Source organism: Haliotis rufescens, unplaced genomic scaffold, assembly GCF_023055435.1.
Source record: "Haliotis rufescens isolate VD_foot unplaced genomic scaffold, xgHalRufe1.0.p SCAF_14, whole genome shotgun sequence".
In the NCBI taxonomy this organism is placed as follows: Eukaryota; Metazoa; Mollusca; class Gastropoda; order Lepetellida; family Haliotidae; genus Haliotis; species Haliotis rufescens.
The window spans coordinates 3,097,924-3,112,000 of NW_025963824.1; the positions used below are offsets into that span (position 1 = coordinate 3,097,924).

Consider the following 14,077-nt stretch of genomic DNA (forward strand, 5'->3'; position numbering starts at 1 on the left):
GCAAGATCGTGAATGTCTTTTCAGTTGTGATTACTTGATTTTTGTATAAACGAGCTATTCGTAGTCGGCAACGAGTGGAGCGTCTATCGGCTAGTGACATGCTTGAGGGTTTAGATCTTTGTTGTATTATTTGATGATGATGTGTTTGAAATGGAGTGTGTATGTGTTGGTCTAGTATTAGGTCTAGGAATTTTGTGTGTGTGCATGAGTTGATTTCAATGTTATTTTGTGATGAGGATAGGGAGTAGTTTTTCATGTAAGGTGTTTTGAAGAGTATGGCTACTGGAATGGGGTCCGTGGATGTTATGTTGGCTCTAGGGTGGTTCTGTTTGTCATGAACTCGCTCTGGTCTGCATGTAAGAGATTATATGTGTCAATGTGGTGTTCAAGGCTCTTTTTTAATTATTGTGTCCATGATTTTGCATATATAAGTTGTGAGTGATATGGGTCGATATGAGTCTGGGTGTTGCATTTTTTTAATTTGGATTACAAGTTCTTTTTACATGTGGTAGGCAGTTGTGCTGTGTCTCAAATTGTGTTTAGGAGTTTGAATAGAAGTATTTTGCTGTTTATGTTGATAAGTATATAAGTTATGTTGTCTGACCAAGGTGACGTGGTTTTGCTTTGGAGAGTGTGTGTCAGCTGTTGAATTGTTAGGGGCGCGTTGTAGGGTATATGGGCTTGGGCTGGCTGTTGATGTAAGCTGGTGTTGTGAGTATTGAACTGCTTATGTGTTGATAGTGTGGAGCTAATGTTCGTGCTTTTATTTTGTTATCTGTGTGGTTGTCACTCTTATGGATGTTTGATGAATTTTGGGTACCGTTTATTGCCTTTAGTTTGCTCTACATGGCATTTGAACTGTTTCTTTGTTAAATGTATTTCTAAATTTGACGCATCAGTGACAAACATATCCGTTGCAATAGTTTATTTTGACTTGTGCCATATGTTTCCCCACTATTTTAGGTGAACAATTGCCTTTGCATGTGTTTGTGACAGGTGCCACCGGTGGGGCAGGATATGTTTTCCTTTTCGCGAACAGCTGGTATCATCACGATTGTATAGTGATTCATAAGCACATGCTCATGATAGAGTCGGAATTGTACAATCGACTCTGCTTTTGGAAAACATTCTTCTTATGAATGTGGAACGGGTTATTGGTTATTAAGTCATATCATTATTATTGTTATTATTCAGACGAAATATACCCCCGAAAGATGTGGTATTAAATTTGAAAAGCTGCATGCTTAGATTACACAGAAATAAACATACATTTCACCTTTCATATACATTCCATTTATTACAGAAAATGAAATGAACGCTTCCTATTTATCCGTGGTACTCGCCGCCAGTGATATTGTTCAATGAGCCTGAATAATGTTGAAACATGGAAACGAGGCAAGACAAGATTTATTAGCCTGTATTGTGATGACATTCACTGACATTCTGTAACCTATCGGCTAACATGCCTGTTTAAAGTGTCCCTTTGACAAGGCAATAACCATATGCATAGATTGAAATTAATATATACACGAATAAAGTTCTTCGAATATTTACAATCCTTTCTTATAAAGTGTACATACACGTGTATATTTGACATTCACACTTTTAACTGGCACATCACTCAGTAACCTTTAATTTCATATTTCTAAAAGGAGTGGAAAGGTTAACAAAGTTAACAAAGTGAACATACTAAATCTAAGCAATGTCCTTTTTTATCTTTCATAAATACATCTGCATCTTCTTGGTCTTAACATCGAAATCTATAAATCTTGTACAAGTGAAACGATACATAAAATGTGGAAATGAAATCGAGGTCTGGAAAAAAATGAAACATTCGACCCATCATAAACACAGAAAGCAAAATCTAAACAAATCAATAAAACAATAACAAAATTGAAACAAATAAATTGATTCTGGCAAATAGCAACAATTGTAGGTAAAATGCAGTAGGTGAAATTCAACATGCCAACTGCTCTCTGAAATAAATGTATTTACAAAATGTCCTTATAATTATGTACTCATTGATAATGTAAACACACGCTTGCATCCATATCGTTATGAAACTAACCGAAACCCGGACATAACCCAATTGATACCAAAAGTGAGGTTAAGTATGGTTAAAAATAAAAATTATCTGTCTCGAAAAACCTTCACCCAACAAGGCGGGGAGACACATTGCGACGGTAGTAGGTGACCATCACATCGATCGACAAAACTCAGTTACAGGCTTGTTCATAAAACGACTGGACTCTTCCTGCCAATGGTAGTATTATGACAGCTGAGGTTATGCAGGTTAGGAGTGATCAACAGTACCCCCCGCGTCTGTCTTTGTCTGAAAACCCTTATTACTAATATATATTGTCAGAATGATAAAATTACACACCCTTTTTGTATATAAAATTGGATACCTCACTTTCCATATTGAACCCCGTATAATAATCACCAGGGAGACATTATGATTACGAATTTCCTCTGTCTCAATGTTGCTTTTAAACATGTTATATTTTGTCTATGTTAATGTTTGTCCGATTGTGTAACATTTGGTGACTGACTGCAGATAATTTGACAAAAACAAAACAAAATACAGAATCATTTGTAGACAAAGCATGCTGTAGTAATATTGTATCACTCTTCGATTGGAGGTACATAGTTCACTACTGTTTCCGGCCGCTCAACAACAACCGGTCGCACGAGGTGAGTGTATGTGTTATCGTCAACGCATGGCTCCTCGGACGAAGCAGCATCATTGTCTGCACTATCGCAGTCTGCTACAAAGCAGTCTGTTAGAACAGGTATGGCAGGGGCAGCTCCAGTTACTGATTCGTCTCCTCTTATCGTTGGCAGCTCATACACGATGTCCACATCTTCGTCTCTGATTTCACAGTAGTCCGGGGGTACCTGGTCCTCATGACTTGGTGCTTCATGTGGTATAATTCCCTGTATTGTGTGCTGTCTGTGAATATAAAAAAAGTGCATAAGTCAAGCTTTATGGTGGCATCATGTTAATAATCCAGTCTGCACAACCTATCATGATCGGCGTCCCTCATCATTCCAGGCTAGTGAATGTCTAGAATTCCGCCAAGTCACCGAGCCTGATAAGCATTGGTTACTTGGGATCTAGATCTCTTCTAAACCATAATTCCCACAGGACAAGTGCATAAGTACATACTTTTATGGTACAAGTGGCATGGTTATGTGTTAAGAAACCAGTTGAAAATGCATGAATGTGTTAAACCATGCACATATCTAATTTAATTAAAGTAGTGGTTGATTATATATATTTACTGTACTCACTTAAAAGTTCTTAAATGTTTGCAGTAGATGGGTGATAAGGCCAGCAGGATGATTACTACAAAAAGTGAAAAGGCTGCTGATAGTCCAATCTTCAGGTCAACAATGCTGGTGTCACTATCACCTGAAATGCGTTATAAAATGATAGGTAGAAGCTTATTCAATAAGGGCAGTTTTCAAATAGACATCAAAGGACACATGATATGGGAACACCATCTAAACCCTCGAACTTCTCATAGCAAAATATGGACAAAGTAAATATACTGAACAACAAAAGTTCATGTGACATTGAATAAAATTAAATGTTTTACCTGATCTGAAACAATTTCGGTTTGCAACAGATAAAAGACTCCTGTAAGTATTCAAATGGTTTAATTTGCCATAATGCATCCGAAAATGCGTGATTTCATAAAAAAACATGAACATGCCAAAATGCCAATTTACAAATCAATAGCGTGTGTGTCCCCTCTGGTTGCACGCAACACATCTTCATCTCATGGAATGGACAAGGCGTCCATGCTGGAGCATGATTCGAAGTTCCTGGAGTGTCTGTGGAACACGTGGTTGACGTTGAAGGTGCCGATCCATCTCATCCAAGATGTGATCGATTGGTGAGAGATCAGGGGAGCGAGCCGGCCAGGGAATGACATTCACGTTGTTTTGTTTAAGAGAGAATCCTGAACAAGTCGAGCAATATGTGGCTGGGCTATGTCATGTTGAAAGGTGATGCCTAGGCCATGACGACGCAAAAACGGTAGAACAACAGGGCCGATGATCTCTTCGCGGTAGCGCTGTCCATTGAGATTTCCCTCTACCACATTCAAACGGGTCCTCTGTCTTGCTGTAATCCTACCCCATACCATAACGCTGCCGCTCCCGAACCGATCTTCTTCCATGACACAACGTTTGACGTAACGTTCACCTCGACGTCGGTCCACTCGAATCCGTCCATCGCTGTGGCTGAGGTGGAAACAAGACTCGATCAGTGAATAGAACTTGTGCCCAATGCATGGCCGTCCAGCGTAGACGCTGTCTGCACCACTGTTGACGTGTTTGACGGTGGTTTTCTGTCAAAATTGGATGTCTAGTGGGTCTTCTGGTGACAATCCCTGCACATCTGAGGCGACGACGTACGGGTTGTGAAGATATTCGTCGAAGGCCAGGGATGGTTCTTGCAGGCACTGTTGCTGGCTGGAATCGATTTCGTAGGTGTGTTGTTCGAATCCAGTTGTCTTGTCGATTATTGGTTACTCGTGGCCTGCCACTCTGAGGATGGTATCTGACTGCATTCTTCTGTTGCCAACGTTGCCATAAACACCAAATGGTGTTTCTGTGGACGTTAAATTGTCTTGCAACATCACGTTGACCCGATCCTGATTCAAGCATACCAATGGTTCGCCAACGCTCATTTTCGGACAGGCATGGCATTTCATAATGTTGAGTAATTGCGTAATTTTGTTGTTTATCTGAGTGATTGTTGTCAGCACGGTGCTAAACAATGCATATGTTATCCCGTTAACGCACATGTTTTTATACCCATTCTTGGGTAGTGAAATGCATGGGGCCTGCATGAAAGTCAACTTTTGCATGGAATGCATGCTTTTCTGTAGCAGTTGCGTTTTTGACACTTGATTCCATACATGTACTACAATATTGAAAACCAAACTTTACTTGTTTGAAAAATACACTAAAATATTGGTACTCACTGGTACTTTTGTTGTTGAGTATAATATAACACATTCAACTGAACTGATTCAACGAGGAAGAATAATAGAGTTATAATTACCTTGGTTGCAATGTTCCGCTTTCCGGCATTCCGCTATAGAACAGTTGAACGTGCAGGTAGAATCACACTTCAGTTCAGTCAGGTGGCAGCCTTTGGTGCAGGTACCAATCTTCTGATCACAGACACCATCAAGACACACTTCACACGTGTGCTGGCAGAGTCCACCATAGAAGCCACGTGTACATCCGTCTGTACACTTCCCGTTGTCCGAGTGGCACATGTTGTGAAGGCAGTTGACAGGGCAGGGTTTACAGTCTCTACTGAAATGTCCAGGTACACAACCATCTACACAGTCACCTGTAGACTTGCATCGTTTATTGGCGCAAATAGGACTGCATGGAGAAGAGCACTGTTGACCATGCCAACCCTCTTTACACCCGTGGATACAATCCCCACTAGCTCTGTGGCAGTTAGGTAAACCAGCATGTGGTGCCTGTAGAGGCTTGCTGGTAGAAACGTTGGGGTCTGGTCCACAATTTTCATTGCACTTCTCCTCGCAGAAAGTCCCATAGAATCCAGGAAGACAGTCCTCTGCGCATCTATGTTCACAGAATCCCAGGCAATGATCACAGGAATAATCACAGTTTGGACCGAAATATCCTGGATGGCACTCCTTGCACAATCCTGTCATCCTGTTGCAGGACTTACATCTACTTGAACACGTCTTACAGCCAGTCCCGTAGTAGGAGTCTACACATCCAGACACACAGGAGGAGCCCAGCTGACAATATCCTCCATCACAACTACCTGGACATGCTACACAGGTACCCCCTGGACTGTCACAGCGTATGCTGCACCCAGGACCTTGATATCCAGGGACACAACCCTCAGTGCAAGCACCAATGCCGGAGATTGACAACTGACATGAGTGATTTCTGCAGTTCCTGCTGCATTCTGAACTGCAGATCTGATCAAAATACCCAGGGTCACAGCCTGTGAGGCAATGCCCTGTACTTCTGTCACAGTCTGAACAGTGCTGGTTATACTTGCACTGGTCGCCTGAAATTGAAAAGACTTCAATATTTGATAATTGATACTATGGCTTCAGTACCCTGTAATAAGAGCATATGTCACATTAACAGCATACACTAACTTCTTATTCATGAAGGCAACGATATGTCGTCAGCAGACCACATTTAAGAATATGCAAGCAGTTACTTTGTTACATCAGGCTTTATTTTAAGACAAATTCTGTACATGATCCACTGACTGAAATCAGTTTATGGGACAACTTTACTTATAAGAGAATGCGAGAAAAGAAGACAAAATAGTAGTATATGAGACAATTTGAAGCTAGAACTCTTACCTTTCGAAGAAATTATCAGATACGTCATACATATGAACTTCAACAGTGTCATGATGTGTTCTGTAAGCTCAACACAACAGGAATACGTACAGTTGTGTGTTAGTGGAAGCTGTGCCACACTGTCCGGTTTTCAGCTGGGTTTGTGTGTGTGTGTAAAGTTGGTTTGTCCTTATTAGCCGCCTATGACTCACTCTCTTTTAAAAAGTTTCTTTTTCCTCATTAGCCGGAAAAAATGAATTGTGCAGGGTTATGATAACCACAACCACGTGATATGTTTCCTTTATGAGTAAACATATTATGCTCCATACACTAGGATGATTTTATATCTATTTCAAAGATTAACCTACACACTGAAAAGAAAACTTATCGTATTTGAATTTAGTAGTGAGGATTTGCACAATCCCTCTAAAAAGAACAAAATGAACAATAAAGATAATGGATGACATCGCTCATATTGTGTATCAATCCATGAGATAGGTGAAATGCTCTTCAATGTGAAAACCTCCACAAAAATATCTCTGAATAATATAACATCTGAAAATAGAGAATATGTCCATGAACTATATACTATAACCTTTTATCATATAATGGGTAGGTTTCTCGGCAGGATAAAGCCAGCGGATAAAAACGATATCTGTTGGGGTCATATGCGGATAGAGATGCAAATATCAAAGGTCAAGTAGGGACTACTCTGAGTGTTTATAAGCAAACATGGCCTCGTCATTCGGCGATGGAGTCATAATTAACCATCAGGAATCTGGATAAACTACAGGGATAATTGCTATCATTATCAAAAGAACAGTCTAATATACTGAAAATCAGTGTCTCACTGTGACGTAGCTAAGGGATTTTATAAGTTTTGGCAACTTTGGAGATATAAATTTCGTAACATTTGCGTCGGCACGAGGCCTAGCCAAGTGGGATCAGTAGCCATATCTATGCTTGTAGAGTACTAGACCCCTGCGGCTTGAAACCTTCTCAACATATTAAAATAGTTGGATTTGGCCGAAATATGTTTGAATTGTTACCTTGTTTAGTTTTGTCGCTGTGTGTACATCTGACTACACTTCTTAACGTTATGACAGGAAAGACCGACTGTCAACAACGTTTGACCGTGGCCGTGACGTCTCATAGACTAGGGTTAGAGTAGCTTCCCTTTGACAAAGGGCAGTTACTCTAGCGGACAGACCGATGGATTGCCGCAAAAGGAAATTAAAAACAATTGTTGTTTTGCGTTTATGTTGCTTCGCCACTGTATAAAAAATAGATTTTAGTTGGAACTATATTGGCTACTGTCACTGTCCGACTGACACATCACTGACCCTATGACGTAATAAATATTAAAGCGCGCATTCCAGGAAAACTCGCAATGTTTCGGTAATGTTTGTGAAAGAGTGAAAGCGAATTTGATGTACAGAATTAAAGAATGACATTATATGATAAAGAGGTTATCAGACTTGTGTATTTGGGGATGGTAAATATCCTGTATTAGGAATAAACACTATGTATTGAGCTCGCCAAGGCTCGCTAAATACTATGTTTATTTCTAATGCAGGATATTTACCATCCCCAAACACACTCGCGTGATAACCTCTATTGATACTCGTGTCACATTTAATTAATTTTGACACATGGGGTGTATTCTTTACAATACGATGGTTTAAAGAAGACTATGTATATGAACCTATTTACATTGAGATATCGGTTAGTCCCCAGTCTGTCCTCATTGATAGCAGTCAGATGTGTAAACAAACCAGTCTCAGTGGTGCTTATGAAAGCTGTGTACTATTTATTTTCTTATCATTTCTATGTTAATCATGCCTTCTGAAGGTTGGAAAGAATATGTGTCCAGTATTTATTTTAATCCCAATTTTGGTATCTTGAAAATGTCTTTTGGTATTTCAAATATGTATAGTAAAAGGCATTCCTTCCGTTTCAGGTATTGTCTCAACGATGCTGCGACTCTTCCAACTTGTGCTGCCATTCTGTGAGTAACTTGTGTAAAATGATAACTGGAAATGAAAACAAATGATATAAATACGCATTAATAAATTGGCACCTCTTTCTATACCAATTAAACAACAGACGCTATTGATGAACAAACTGAATAAGGATTGATCTGAAAGTAGTACCACTAGGTAAAAAGAATTTAGATGCTTAAGAAGCTTTTATGATAAGAAGAGTAAATTTTGGTCAGTGGATTTGAAAAAAAACCCATAGTTTGCAAATTTAGATGTTAAAGCCAGAAGCTGTAGTGATAAGAATAGTAAACGATTCACATAACAATGGATTATCCAGATGTTGATATTCATGAAGATGCTCTATTTCAGTCGTGGCTGTCCAGGGCTACACAGCATGTAATTGGGGCTTATATGGCGAGCACTGCAACCTAACATGCCCCCAGAACTGTGCCCGTCTTCCTCCGTTTGATGTTCCCTACTGTAACACGGACACGGGGAAGTGTTCTGAGGGATGCCAGCGTGGTTGGCATGGTGATCTGTGTAATCAAGACTGCAGCCGGAACTGTCTAGAACAGAGATGCAACCATCAAACTGGGCACTGCACACTTGGCTGCAGTGGAACTAACACAGGCTTTTTTTGTGATGATCCTGGAGGTAAGATTATTCAAAAGATTTCGCCTGATGTGGCACAGTTTGGACAATTCAGCTTTCCGAGTTTATCCTGAACTGAATTGAAGCTTAAAATCTCATCAACACTCTGAGGTCTACACTTCCAGAATAATAAGAATTGAGCTTTATGTTAATGAAATGGTACATAAAAGTTAAATAAACTATTTTTGTTTTAACTGTGATGTTGATAATCAGAACACTAAGGGTCATTCGTAAAAAGGAATTTTAAAACTTATCTCACACTATGCATATTTCTTTCTTCTTTCGATTCTGACGGGGCGGTCGGGTACTTCTAGTGGCTCAAGCATCACGCCGAGGACCTGGGTTCGATTCCCGTCATGGGTACAATGTGTGAAGCCCATTTCTGGTGCCACCCACCGTGTTATTACTGGAATATTGCTAAAAGTGCCGTAAAATCAAACTCACACACTCACTCACTCGATTCTGGGTCAAAACGTATCTAAAATATAGGTTTCCAGCTTCTAAAGTTAATTAACCCTGTCATACCTCACATCGCAGTGGTCACCTCCCAGATCTGGGTCATGCGCTATGCATGCTGGGTGACCTTCTTGCAATGAACACGTGTCTATCCGAGTGAGCTCATTCTCTTTCAAATCGCAACGCAGGGGTGACGTGTTGTTATTACAGGAATCCATTTTGGGTTTTTCTTTTTCGCTTGCAAGCGATCTTCATATTTTAGTCGTCTAATTGCCTGCAAATTTACTTATATCCCTGTTTGGGATAGTTATTCTTTATAAGGGACGAGCAGTCCACACGGAGACCTGTCTGCACTTTGAGCAGACGGGTTTTCTCTTGCAATGGAAGCATGTGAAGTCAAAGAAGGCACGTGTCCAACCCTCTGCAGGCAAGGTCATGCTCACAGTGTTTTTGGACCAGCACGGAGTAGTGATGATGGATTTCTTGGCAAAGAGAACCACAATTACAGGAGCTTATTATGCTTCACTGCTGCGGAAATTGCGGGACGCTATCAAGCTTAAGAGGCGTGGCATGCTGACCAAGGGTGTCCGTCTCCTGCAAGACATTGCTCCAGTACACAACTCTCATGTTGCCCAGACAGAAGCGGTCCTGTGGCTATGAAATCCTTCCACATCCTCCTTACTCTCCTGACCTTGCACCATCTGACTTCCACCTCTTTCCAACCATGAAGTCATTTTTGAAGGGAAAACGTTTCACAGATGATGAAACACTGATTTCTGAAGTCAAGTCCTGGTTTAAGAACTCCATAAAACGATGGGAGAAGTGTGTAACTCTTGGTGGTTCCTATGTGGAGAATGACTAATACCTATGCCAAGTTTCATTCCACTAGGTCCATCGGAAGTGGGTCAGGGGAAATCTTTAATGAACACCCCTCATAGTAGATGTCCTTCACCTACAGATAGGAAGAGTTCTACTTCACCTTCTCGTCGTACCGGCTCCCCATCGCCACCTCCGGTTCAACGCCCTTCCTCTGAATCACTCCTGCAACATCACAAGCTCCATCATCCCTACATCATGGATCCCTAGCGAGCTTTCTGCTGTTCCAGCAGAACAGATTCATTCTCTGTTTCAGGCTGTAACAGCAGCATATCTTTCCCCAACCGGCACCTGCTGTACCAAATACGGTACCTCCATCTGCATCAACACCCACTACATCCCTTTCAGTGGATCACCCACCAGAATCAGAGTCATCAGACCACTATACTTCCCCAGCTTCCTCTTCTGGGAGCTTTGACATAGCAGATCCGATCGCTGTACTTATCTGGATAGCAGATAAGTTACAATTGTTAAAAAGCACTTCAACGGAGGACACTTTATCATCATTTGTTTTGCCTACAGCCTCGTCGCCCAAAATCACACTCCCTCCGAGACCAGTCCTACAGGATATCGCCACCAATTTAGACAAAGCATTTGGATCCTTTCACCATCTTCGTGATTGGCTTTAATCTCCAGTCTTTGTATTGGCGGATGCAGGGACTCATGGCTCGTCTACGATTGCTCCCGAACTAGATCGTGACATCGCAACATTAGCTCCTAAGCGTCCGTACTCAGCTTCTTCTGTGGATGACAGGGACCTCGTTCACCTCGACACCACTGTTCGAAGGACCCTCCCGTTGGTCTCCACTATTTAATCAGCAACTGAAGCACTTTCATCTGCTCTAGCTTATGCATCTTCCTCAGAAGAATCCTGTATTCGAGGTGCTGGGACCCTCATCCAGGAGAAAACGACAGTTATACTACATGCTCACCATGTGGGATCTATCACTACTCTTCGTAGACGTGGGGTGTTACAACATTGCTCATTTTAAGATCAATTTAAGAACAGGCTGTACCAAATGCCATTGTCAACACCCTCCCTTTTTGCTGGGGGCATACAGGAGGTTGTCCATGAAGTCCAAAGAGACACTTCCCTGCAAGTCACTGTTGACTTACTTCGTCTCCAGGGAAATCAACTGCAAGAACAAAGAAAAGACCAAAGACAACCAACCTTTACTCCCTCTCAAGAAGACCTTAGAGAAGTTTTGAGTAATAGGTCTGCTTCTTGTCGTGGTGGTGGCCAAGCACGCCAACATCAGCGAGGAGGGAAATCATGTGGACGCACCGTCCCCTTTTCAGGGACTAAAGGAAACACTTACTCTCCTAAGTCAGGAGACACTAACCCCAAATGACTCACTACTCACTACTACGACTTGGACCTTCCGACTCCAGCCATTCCGATTTTCTCGTCTCCCATAGGCCGAAGACTAGGCATGTTTGCTTAAAACTACACCATCCTAGACGACCCATATGTGTCACGTCTCCTACAAACAGGTTATCCTCTACCTCTTGCCACCACCACCCCCGAATACGTGCAAACTGCCTCAACATCTGTATCCAGCCAAACAACTTCCAGTTCTCACAGACGCAATAAACACGTTACTTGTAAAGAACGCAATAGAGTGTCTGGGCACTCGGCCAATGAGTCCAGGGTTCTATTATCCAATGAAAACAGTCCTCAACTACGTCTCATCTTCAACATGAAAACCTTCAACAAACTATACCTAGAGACTCCTCCACACTTTCGGATGACATCAATCGCTCTACTACGGACGATTATTCATCCCTGCGACTTCATGATCAGCCTAGATATACATGACGGGTACTTACACGTCCCTATCTTGGCAGAGCACCGCCATTTTCTTTGGTTTGTGTTCCTAGGCCAACACAACCAATGGCGAGTGCTCCCATTTGGAATTTCTTCGGACCCGTGGCTTTTTACTCGCCTCACAAAACCCTTCGTCAAGTTCCTAAACACTCGAGGCATCTTCTTTGAGTGGCATTTAGAAGTTGGTGTGATGAAGAAAGACGAGTTCTATGGATGAACAACTTCTTTATTACAATTAGTGCGACGTTTCGGTGTAGATCCTAACACCTTTATCAAGCAAGTGATGGATAGGGCTAAAGAACATAGGTATATATATACTTATTGACATGTAAGTTTATACAGTGATTGGTGATGGACACAGAGAGGTGATACAGATAATTGGAAGCCACAGGATGACTAATGAACACAGAGTATACAAGCAGTGTAAACAAGCAGACTGATGGAGATGATGGAGGCCACTGGATTAATTGGATGGACAAAGGGATTTAGCAATTAGACGATGGTAAGCAGGCGGGATGTAATAGCCTTGGTCTCTGTTCATTGTTGGCTGGATCCTTTTGATGTAGATGGCTTCTAGGAGTTTCCTGATTTTGTAGTCTGATTGGTTGTTGGCCAGGATCTTGATGTTGTTCCACTGGATGTTGTGATCGGGGTGGGTTTGGGTGTGGTCGGAGATGGCTGATTTTGAGTCATTTTTTTGTACTGAGGTCTTGTGTTCTTTTATACTCATGGGTAGGGGCCTGGATGTTTCTCCTACATAGGAGTCGCCACAGTCACATTTTATGTGATATACGGCTCTAGCTGGGTCTTCTTTCTTAGATGTAGCAGACTGCTCAAACACCACGCCAACATTGATACAGTATTCCAGAGAGGCAGGACAATCCAGAACATCCTCAGTGCCAATGGCAAGCCCCCTACAAAGATGTTTGTACCCCAAGATCGTTGGGAGAAAATCCAATGCCTCGTTCCGTAGGCACTCAAACAGCCACTTTCCTTATGTCAGTGGCAACAACTTCTCGGTCTCCCTCACCAAGAGAGGTCAACTTCAAATACGGCAAATCCAGTGCTTCCTCAAGCCCTTCCTTCAGGACGATGATTGTCAGGTCCTGATATCTCTTGCAAACCATCTACACCCACACCTAAAAATGGTGGTTAACTCCATCAAATGACTGCAAAGGAGTCTCCTTGCAACCATTCACCCCTTCCCTCCACCTGTTCTTCGACGCCTCAACCGTGGGATGGGGAGCTCATTGCCAAGACCTACAAGTGGTAGGGCGGTGGTCACTAGAAGAAAGCCAGCTTCACATAAACAATCTAGAATTCAAAGCAGTGATTCTGGCAGTTTTTCATTGGTCAACACTCCTTCAGTCCTCCACACTAATGATTCAGTCAGACAACCTATTGGTTGTGTGGTACATAAACAAGATGGGATCCACCAAGTCAACGTCACTTCTAGCAGTCGACTTCAAACTGATCGACTCACTCAACATTCAAGTTCGAGCAAGACATATTCCCGGCATCGTCAACGTCATAGCCGACTCCCTGTCCCGACCTGACAATTCATCTCCCATGGAATTGCGACTACATTTCATGATTTTTCAGTGGATTTGCCAGTTATTTCCGTGCCTAGACCTAGGTCGCTTTGCAACCTGCTTCAATACTCAGCTATCCCTGTTCGTATCTCCTATCCCAAACCCCCTAGACTGGGACCAGGAAACATTAGCAATCCCATGGGAAGGATCTTCTGCATCAACCACACTCTCAGCTCCGTCATCCATCGCCATTAAGCCTCAATCTATGCGTTTGGCGCATTTACAGAAATAATTGATTGCTAAGGGTTATTCTGAACGAGTGGCCAAGACCATTGCGGGGGCGCACAGGTCATCTACTAAAGCAATATATGTCCATAAATAGAAGGCATT

At 42.0% G+C, this 14,077-nt stretch overlaps 2 protein-coding genes across 3 annotated transcripts in view; one reads left to right on the forward strand and one right to left on the reverse strand.

The window, feature by feature from the left end:
• LOC124122347 overlaps nucleotides 1-14,077 on the forward strand; it is a 377,435-nt gene that overhangs the window by 268,818 nt on the left and 94,540 nt on the right. The window contains exons 1-2 of one of the 2 annotated variants that reach the window (XM_048395641.1): nucleotides 8,327-8,370; nucleotides 8,714-8,998. The exons of the other annotated variant lie outside the window; for it this stretch is intronic. Coding sequence (XP_048251598.1) covers nucleotides 8,337-8,370; nucleotides 8,714-8,998 — 319 coding nt within the window. The 5' untranslated portion in view covers nucleotides 8,327-8,336. Of the gene's footprint in view, nucleotides 1-8,326; nucleotides 8,371-8,713; nucleotides 8,999-14,077 lie in introns of those variants that run through there. 2 annotated transcript variants of the gene reach the window in all.
• LOC124120994 lies at nucleotides 1,454-6,511 on the reverse strand. Its single transcript, XM_048395644.1, has 4 exons — nucleotides 6,384-6,511; nucleotides 5,078-5,337; nucleotides 3,295-3,415; nucleotides 1,454-2,953 (listed from the first exon to the last, which is right to left on the reverse strand). Exons 1-4 carry the CDS (start codon nucleotides 6,413-6,415, stop codon nucleotides 2,626-2,628), a joined length of 741 nt encoding a protein of 246 aa, XP_048251601.1. The 5' UTR covers nucleotides 6,416-6,511; the 3' UTR covers nucleotides 1,454-2,625.

Excerpts from the sequence above, each read along its gene's own strand:
- LOC124120994 (XM_048395644.1), bottom strand. The coding sequence starts at position 6,415 with ATGTATGACGTATCTGATAATTTCTTCGAAAG. Across the intron at positions 3,416-5,077 it reads AGCGGAACATTGCAACCAAG|GTGATAGTGACACCAGCATT; the intron begins GTAATTATAACT and ends AACGCATTTCAG. Across the intron at positions 2,954-3,294 it reads AAACATTTAAGAACTTTTAA|ACAGCACACAATACAGGGAA; the intron begins GTGAGTACAGTA and ends TTATATTCACAG.